The sequence below is a fragment of the Myotis davidii genome, unplaced genomic scaffold (genome assembly GCF_000327345.1).
Source record: "Myotis davidii unplaced genomic scaffold, ASM32734v1 scaffold1081, whole genome shotgun sequence".
Taxonomy (NCBI): Eukaryota; Metazoa; Chordata; class Mammalia; order Chiroptera; family Vespertilionidae; genus Myotis; species Myotis davidii.
In genome coordinates, this window is record NW_006292443.1 from 139,754 (window position 1) to 149,601 (window position 9,848).

At 46.7% G+C, this 9,848-nt stretch overlaps 1 protein-coding gene across 1 annotated transcript in view; it reads right to left on the reverse strand.

Annotated features, from left to right (window-relative positions):
* The window catches only part of DPYSL2 (dihydropyrimidinase like 2), a 77,859-nt gene that overhangs the window by 66,746 nt on the left and 1,265 nt on the right, over positions 1-9,848 (reverse strand). The window contains exons 2-3 of the mRNA XM_006765919.2: positions 7,149-7,237; positions 5,289-5,473 (exon numbers count right to left, since the gene is read on the reverse strand). Coding sequence (XP_006765982.1) covers positions 5,289-5,473; positions 7,149-7,237 — 274 coding nt within the window. The remainder of the gene's footprint in view (positions 1-5,288; positions 5,474-7,148; positions 7,238-9,848) is intronic.

Genomic DNA, 9,848 nt, shown 5'->3' on the forward strand with positions numbered 1-9,848 from the left:
CCCAGAGGCAGCCATGTGGGGGTGGAGTTCAGAGCCATGGCCAGGCTGGAAGGCAGGGGTCCCAGCTCTGCCACTTACTAGCTGTGTGACCTTGGGCAAGTGCCTTAACTCCTCTGAGTTTTAATGTCTTCACCCCCAAATAGGGATAATCATACAATCTCTTTCAAAGGGCTGTTGTGAAGATGAAATGAAATACATTGTACTGTAGTTTAGTACATCCTAAACACTCATAAAATGTTAAGTGACCACAATGGCGCCAAACAGGCATCAAAAATCATTTATTCACCCATCCATCCATTAATCATCCATCCATCCATTAATCATCCATCCATCCAGTCATCCAGTCATCCATCCACCCATCCACCCATCCATCCATCCACCTATCCACCTACCCATCCATCCATCCACCCATCCACCCATCCACCCATCCACCCATCCACCCATCCACCCATCCACCCATCCACCCATCCACCCAGCAGCAGGCAGTCACGGAGTGCCTCAGGAGTGGCAGGGCTGGGAATATTCAAACAAAAGAGACAGAAGAGCCTTGATCAAACTGTAGCACAGGATGATGGCTTAGGGGCCGTGGATAAAAGCCCAATGATTGCCTAGCTGCCAAGAAGCAGCAGCAGATTTCCAGGAAGGGGGCTGTGCAGAGGCTTTGGTATGGAGTGGCACCTGGGCTGGGCCTAGAAGGGTAACAAAGATTCCCGGGGGCAGAGGGAAGGGGGAAGGGCATTCTGACTGAGGTGGCAGGCTGAGCAGCAGGATGGGGCCACATCACGGAGGGCCCTGCGCTTGGGCTGCATTCTGGGAGCAGGAGGAGCCACGGAGGGTCTTGGAGGAGGAAGTCAGGATCAGCATGTGCCGGACGAGCCCAAGCTGCAGAGCCGGGGTGGGTAGGGAGACTCCTCAGAAGGCGAGGAGGTGACAGAGGTCTGAGTCAGGGGCAGTGAAGCGACGGGTGCCAGAGATAACAGACAAAACTGACTCAATTCAGCACAGGGTGACTGTGGGCCTAGACCAGCATGACAGCGGGGACAGCCCTCTCTGAGGCTGGGCGGCAGGAGTGTGGGAGAAATGGTGCCTCTGCTTGGGGATGGCTGCATGGAGGTGCCTGAGGCACACCCAGGAGCCACACCCCGGAGGTAAATGACAGTCCGGAGTTCAGGAAGAGGGCTTCCCAGCTAGCTTCTCTGGGCTTCTCTGTGCTCCAGTCCCGTCCTCATCTCTGCTGGGTGGCACCCGGGGGGAGAGGGGAAGTCCCCTTGGGTATGCTGTGCCCAGGTTAGCAGAAATGACAGCCAGGCTCTCCTCTCTGGGCTGTAGCTCCCGCTCCTTGGAGATCTAGAATCCACAGAGCCAGCATGGACCCCCACCTCCCGAGATCCACACTTTCAAACAGCAATCACCGATCCCAATGCAGGTTCACAGGTTCCACCCACAGACTCTCTCTGCTTTGATAGGTCAGGTGGGGCTCAGGAAATGAATGTTTCAAGATGCAACCAAGACTGTGGCACTGGGAACAGTCTGCTGACCTGCTCGGAGAAGCCCTGCTCCCAGCAGATGCTCGGTCAGACCCTCCTGCAGCTGCAGCCCCTGGCTCTGCTGAGAAAGTAGAGGGCGAGTGGGGGTGTCGACAGGGAGGGGAGGTTGCTGGCACCTTAAGTGAGGTGGGTAATACCAACATCACTTCCGAGTGCTCACTACTACGGCCGGGTGCTGCTGTGAGGCCTCCAAGTCAGTATTTGAAACCACTTTCCCCATTTTGCAGTTGAGGCGATTGAAGCTTAAAGTCAAGTCATCCAGCAGGTGGTGGTGTGTACTCCATACCTGTCACCTAAAGCACAGGGTGTGTTGGCAAGCTACGCCCTTCCCTCTTTAAAATGCAGAGAACTTTCCCCACCTGCTTTCCAGGAGACTCTGGGGTCTTAATGATGAAGATCGTAACACCGCTGGAAAGCCAGCAGCGTTTTCCCCAAGCAGCACCCGTGCCACCTCCGGGACCCTTCAGCCAGTCTGGATGCTGCCTGCAGGGCATGTCTGGACCTCTGCCATCACTGGATGGAAAGGGCAAAGGGCGTTCCTTCTGCCCTGTGCTGAGTGCCGCAGACAAAGGTCTCACTATGCAAGTCTCAATAGAAGGCTCTGTTTGGCGGCAATAATATTATTTTCTGCTGCTGACGCGTCACCTCCATTTTTAAACTGGGAATATTCAGCTGCATTCTCCTCTGCGGGCCGTGCCATGTCAGAGAGAAATGACACCCCCAGACGCTCTGACCTGGGAAACACATGGAAGGGGGCAGGCGACATGGCTTGGAGAAAGCCAGAAACATGGGAGGAAGAGGTGCACGCTTCGTTGTACCAAACTGCTTACTTCAACGGCTTGTTTCTGCAAGTTTGCACTTGAATCTCTAAGCATTTCTTTCTGGCCTCGGTAGTGATTAAAGAAGCTCCGAGTTCACCAAAGGAGCAGATCATGGATACCGATGAAGTTACCTTAAGCTAGTTCTGTGCAAGGCTCCTTCTCTGAAAAGCATGCCCGGGCCACGCAGTCGCTTGAAGCAATGCAGAAAGTATGACCAGCCAGCAGGAAAAAATCCCGGTTTCCTCATCGGCATGACTACCGCTTATCTCCTGAGGGAAGGACGGGCAGGCCAGTGGAGATTCTATGGAAGTCAGTAACCACGGTGGTTATCTGTAAGCGTAGCTAACATTTTTCTCTGGATGTAAAAGCAGTGGAGTTTGGGGTGGGACAATTGACCACATCCTTGCCACTTCTGATGACTTTTGTTCTTTGGCGTTTGCTCACTACATCCCCCTGCTCTTTAATGCCTCCCACACCTGCATTAAAATGTGATCACATTCTGCCCAACTGAGCAGGGCAGGCAGTCTGACTGCTCATTGCTCCTTCATTCCAATCTGCCATTGGACCATCTGCTGACTATTCCGGGCCCCTGGGCCAGGTGCTAGGCTCATGAGGATGTCCCTTGTCCCTGCACTGAAGCAACCACCTGAAGTGAAGGAAGAGAAGCCCACAGCCACTGAGAAGGAAGGCCCAAGAGAGAAGGCAGGGCGTTGGCAAGAAGGGGTATGCCTACCTAGTGAGGGTGGCGGGAAAGGGAAGGCACAAAAGGGACAAGAAGTAGAAGAGAGGCCAAGAATGGGCCCAGAGTGAGGAGTGCAGAAGCACATTCAGGAATGACTGATGGGGTCTTTCAAGGATGTCTGAGAAAATAACAGAATTTTCTCTATCTATTGAACAAAATGCATGTTATTAGAGGAAAACTGTCTCTGAGCTCCAAGGCAGGAGCCAGAAAGAACCCCAGGGCCATCTAGTGCACACCCTTCACTATGCCGATGAGCAGCTAAAGCCCAGAGAACTGAAGTGACATGCCAAGGTCACACAGCAAGTTAGTGTTAGAGAGACCAGAACTGGGGACACTTCCGCCATGGAGGGTTCCGGCCCAGCAATTCCTCCAGGGGCCGGCGTCACTGGCCACTCCCTCAGGAAGGACTAGTTGTGGCTTATTAACACTTGGTGACCAATGCTGGGACCTACAGGGACCCCATATGAATTCACATCAGAGGCAGACTATAACCTTGACCTGACCTTGTAGGCTGACAGCAAGCTTTTCCAAGCTCCAAGTGTGGGTCCCCAGCAGGCCTTGGAGGAGGGACAGAAATGCCCAGTAAGGCCAAGTGCATCCTAACAGACACGGCTGACAAAACAGCAGGCTTTCCCATGAGGCCAGAGGCCCCCTTGCGAATGCACCCGCTAGGTTAGGTGATATGTGCAGCAAGAAAGAAATATGAGCCCCAGCTGGTTTGGCTCAGTGGATAGAGCGTCAGCCTGTGGATTGAAGGGCCTGGGCTCGATTCAGGTCAAGGGCATATGACCGGGTTGTGGGCTCGATCCCCATTAGGGGGCGTGCAGGAGGCAGCCGATCAGTGATTCTCTCTCATCACTGATGTTTCTATCTCTCTCTCCCTCTCCCTTCCTCTCTGAAATAAAAAATATTTTAAAAGAAAGAAAGATGAAGGCCTAAGCTTGGAGGCTCTTTCTGGGCACTGATGAGAAACCTGGTCTCTGACCCTTCAGACACACGGAAAACCGGAACAGAGAGAATGAGACGAGGTGAGTATGTGATTTAAAATGTAGGGGAGCTCAGACTAGGGGGGCAAGGCAGGGTGACGTTCTTCTAGGTGGTAGAATAGAAAAGAGGAAGCTTCAAGACAGACCCTGAAGCCACAGGTAAAGAGACCATCATTCTGAAAAATAACCAGTTAAGACAGGTTTTCCTAAAGTATACATAGCTAAGTCTTCTGTTAGCTTTTCGGACAGATTGTATGTTGACTTTCACTGTTGGATAAAATCTTTTCTTTTCTTTTTTTAATATGTGTCTGCTGGCCACTGTGCAGTTTGCCTATCTCCTCAAAAACAAAATATCTGTCAAAGGGGCAGTCGGTAGGCATGCTGAAAACTGACCATTCGTAAGTAAACTCCTCACGTGTGTGCTGTGACCCCAGAAACAGACTTTAGATTTGGCGAATGAAAAGCATAAAACCTTCAGAGCAAAACATAAAGGGTACCCGGCTACTGGTGGGCACAGTTTTCTTCCCAGATCAGGCGAGATTGGGTGTGTTCAGGGTGGTATGGCTGTAGACTACAACTTTCTTATCTAAATGACAAGTAATATTATGTGTGGGTCTCAACAATAAAGAATTTTTTTAAATATATTATCTGTGGGACCTTCTCCAAGAAGGACTGCTCAATTCCATTCATGTCAAATCCGGGCCAGAAGAACTGCCCCCGTCTGATTTTCTCATCAGTGGACAAGAAATTCCTGGTTCAACATGTGCTGCACCCCTCTGCATTTCAAGAAGATGCACCCTCAAGAATTCTTTAAAAATCAGAATCAAATACTTATGAGCAAAAGCTCAAAATTGGTAGCTTTGAGGATTACTCTGAATGCTGTGTTTTCACAGTAACCACAATCAAATCACATTTGCAATTTAACTTTTGTCTGAAAGTTCTCAGGCAGAGAAAGCAAGAACCACAATTCTCTAGATCCGTATTCTCAAGTTCCATTGGAGAAGTTAGAGTTAGAGAAAAACGCGAGTAAGAAAACAACTGCCTGGCCACCCGCACCCCCACTCCCTTCTGTGGCAGATCAAGCCACTGCTCAGTTCAGCAACTTCTAAAAGAAAAAAGGCAAACAACACAGACTCATTTTCCCATGGTAAAGGTTCCCGAGTGCGAAGATTATTATTGTAAGCTGTCTTACTGATCATGGTGGTCCCACCAGCCAGAGCTGCCTTGGTGCCTTGAAAGAAGTCATCAGCAGAAGTCATTCCCTGGTCAGGCATCTGGAAGCGGGTATGGACGTCGATCCCTCCGGGAATCACCATCCTGGAATGGGCCTCGATGGTCTTGACCCCTCCTGGCACAATCAGGTTTTCTCCTATTTGCCTACATTAATAGGGTGGTGACAATGGTGGTAAATGAAATGTCCTTGAATCAAATGACATCTGACAGATATTTTTACCAAGCCCTACCCTATCCTTCCCGTGTTCACTAGACTTTTCCAGTTACTGTAATTATTCATAATATATGTGCACGCCCCACTCCCTACCACCAACTAAGAAGCAATGCAGCGCTTACTAGAAACAAAAGTTAAATAAGGCACCAGAGGCCTAATCAAAGAGTCTTAGTTACCAGAAAACCCCTAAAATCAAATGATAACAAGTCCTCAAGGAATTTACATAAAATGACACTGCACTTTTTCAATAAACACACAGTTGAGCTAATTATCTTATAACAATTTCCTCCAGATCTGTTGGCACTTTACAAACATGTATTCTCGCCAAATCCTTTGCAATATAGAGAAAATAGGGGAGAAGCAAAAAATAAATAAATAAATAAATAAATAAATAAATAAGTGAACACTATGATTAAAACAATTTGAAAATGTGGAAGCATTCATTAGCAACTCAGATAAGGCAGAAAAATTAATGTTCATTATGTTGAAGGATATGAATTCATTTCCAATGTTTAAAAAAATATCTCTGCTTCATCTTTCTAACAGTTTTTTTTTTTTAAGGAAAAAAGTAATCAAGGAGAAGTTGATAAAGTTCAAAATCAAATTAGTGATGACTAAAAATGGCCCCCAGGCTTGCTCACTTCTGGGCCAGTGTCTTTCTGCTAGATTCTAACTGGGGGAATGGGACAGGCAAGTCATGGTATGTGAGAGCCTGGAGCAGAGACTGTCATAAGCAAACACACATGGAGAAAACATTACATGTGGAAATGGTAGGACCTATTTTAGGTCATAAATCAGGGTTTGAGTTTCTAGGCAACAGATACATCCACTCCAGTTTTCCACTCCTCAGGAATGGTTTGCCGTAGCACTTGATGAATGCTGCTTATTCAAAAGATGTCATTTGCAGCAATGTTTGTCTTTAAACAGATGTGCTATTTCTCTGGAGCCTTATGAGCTGTCCCAGTCGGAAGGGCACAAGGATACTGGTATGTACTCAGCTTACTTAACCCTCTAGAATCCAAAAATACCCTAACGCAATAACTGCTCTGTTGTTAGAAACACAATACACAAGCAACACAAGGGCAGTCTTACTGGTGTTAGTTGGCACTTAAAGAATGAAACCTAAAATTCCCTTGGGATGAGGCAGTAATTTGTCTATGTTACTTAATTTGTTTTCCTTTGGCCCAAACACTGGATTCTTGATTCAGAAAACAGATGTGCTATCTTGATAGAAAAGGGTATACTCACATTTGTGTCCTTCCACTGGGCAAGACATGCACACAACTACATTCTAGGAAAACCTTTAATATATGCAATAGACCCTAAACCAAGTATTTGAGCTGGCAACAAGAAGAAATTGTGTCACCTGGGTTAAAAATAGCAAGTTACATAATGCGTTAGGAAATGGGTATGCATTTAATTGTGGCTTTGAATTCCTTAAATCTGAGTTTTCAAATTCACTAATTACTACCAATCAAAATGGGCTTAAATAGATACTAAGTCACTCTCTGAAGTCACTAAAGCTTGATATTATGTGTGTGAATTGTAGGTAATGCTTGGGAATACTGGAAGGTACACGAATTCTTCTATATGAGTTACACTTACTTGATCAACCCATCTTCCATGTATATGTCTGCATAGAATGACTGGTCATCATTAACGATTTTACCTCCTTTGATCAGAAGACGATCACTCTGAAACAAAGACATACTAAGGTCACCATGTGTACCTGACCCATGAGGAACACTGGTTCTAAAATAAGTGAGCTCAGGACACATTTCACTATTCAAGGTGATGCTCAGCCAGCCGGCATGGCTCATGTGGAGCATCAACCTGTGAATTAGGAGGTCACAGTGTGATTCCCAGTCAGGGCACATGCCCGAGGTGTGGGCTGGGTTTCCAGTGGGGGCATGCAGGAGGCAACCGATCAATGATTTTCTCATCATTGATGTTTCAATATCTCTCTCCCTCTCTCTTCCTCTCTGAAATCAATAAAAATATATTTAATGCTCAAAATGAGCCAATTTTGGAAAGGTTCAGTGACAATGGTGAACCTGTATGTAGGAACCTATTTGACACATGATGAGTAGAAATATGCTGGTAAAGCTCAAAGCTTATCATTTATTTAAAAACAAACAAAAAACCTTCTTTCCAGAAGACAATACTTTTTAATGGCTTTAAGCTAAACTTCATTTTTAAAAAAGAACAAAAAAAAAAAAACCACCCACATGTAGGGAAGTCAATTCTTGGCAAGCTTTGTGTGGGGAAAAATTAACCAAAAGTCTGTTGTCATGGCAAACTCGACACAAACACACTAGGTTCCACCATAACAAGGTTTCAATTCAGCCTGTTCATTATATTTGTATTTCATTTTGAGGTAAATCACGGCAATTGTAGCAAAGACAGAAAAAAACCTCTTCACTTATACACCATTTTAACTATTAAACTGCTAAGGAAAAGGTAAAGTTTTATGATAAAGTAGATAAGAGGGCAAGTTCTAAATCTAACACCACTATAAACTGTCAATTCACTTATAATATAATTAGTGTAAAAAACACATATGACAAGCAGCACATGAGGGCCAAGAATATAATGAAAATGTTACATTATGACTCATCTCTATTCCAAAGGCTTTGATGGAATGGAACGTTAAAATCAGTGGATATACACCTGTGCTATTCCACACTGGGTTGAAATGTTACAAGTTAAACCATAGATTGCCCTCTTAACATGCAAAATATTTCAAAGGAATGGCATTCATCTCGACAATCGTTAACTCTAAGTTGTTACAAAACAGCATTCTCAGCAAGTGCTATTTATGTTTAGCACCTGCCAAAGAAAATATTGTAGCAAATGTGTAGTGAAGAACACATAAACTGTGAGACCCAGAAAGATCCTTTTACACAAAAATGTACACATGGGTTTACAAAGTGTTTATTGTTTCTCTAACATACTGAAAAACAGATCATTAAATTCTGTACGCTTCAGCCTGCTGTAGACTTTGGAAAGTCATATGGGACTAAATAATCAACAACAATTCCTACACTGGTATAAGTTAAACGTAAGAACCTTCACGAAATCCAGTGAGGTGGATGGAGTGAGATTCTTAACCCATGACACATAGAGAAACTGAGGCACTTGCCCAAGGTCACCTGATCCAGTACACTTCCCTCTGGCTACACAGAACTCCCCGGCAGGATCCGACTTTGACAAGATAAATATTGCCTGGGAGCAAAGAGAAGCTCTGCCCTTCACCACCTGCTCCCTCATTCGCTGTGATACCTGTCCCAGCCATCACTGTGAATCCCGGAGCCAACACACACACACACAGAGAGAGAGAGAGAGAGAGAGAGAGAGAGAGAGAGAGAGAGAGAGAGCAGTCCTGTTCACTCTGCCTTCCAGAAGGCTTCTTACATAAGAGGCAGCTGTGATGATGGAGGGAGGGTGACCATGCTATGTAGGTCCTCCATAGTGCACCCAGATTTTAAAGGTAGAGGGGGCGCTCTTTTAAAAGTCAGTCTTGTTTGCTTTTTAATTTTTCCCTCCCCACACTGTCAAAACGAAACTGCCTTTTTCATTCAGGAAGACAGCGATTTATTTGAGACTTGCAGCCAATGTGCTTTCCACCCCCACTCTCCAGACTTCTTCCTCCTAACGGAGAATATCGAACATCGGGTCCCCCTCGCCCGGCCCTTTGGGATCCTGGGTCTCTGGCCTTTTAGAAAAAGCTACTACCCACCCTCGCCCTTGAGCAGCCTTGCTCATCCTATAAAATCCTCTCCAGCACACACCCCGCCCCCGGGCTTTGGTCTCCACATCTCTCTCCTGCGGATGGGTGTGTCCTTGTGCATCCACAGGAGGCCGAGGTGCCCGTGGCTAAGGAGGCCAGAGGCAAGCGCGCCCTCCGATCCAGCCCTGAACACATCTGCACTTTTCCAGGATTCTCTCGGTCTCTGCCTCGGCCCTGGGTTCTACCCAGCAATCGGTTGGCCAATCGCAATTGCACATCATTATATAACAATGAATACCCCTCGCGTTCCACCCGCCCTCCCCAGCATTTCACTGGGGATGTGGATAGAGAACTAAGACTAGCGAAATTTTTTCCAGGAAAAGCTGGGGAGAGGATGGGCGCGGTGGGAGTAAGAACCTGTGTTCATCGCTGAAGCGTCGCCAGTTCATCGCGTAGATGTTTTTCTCCTGATTTACAAACTAAGCACCCCAAGCCCCACAAGTGCGCCAACACCTCCGGCCAGCGGGACCATTGTCTGCCGAGGCCCGGCCGGGCCATCTGCTCCGCGCGTCGCG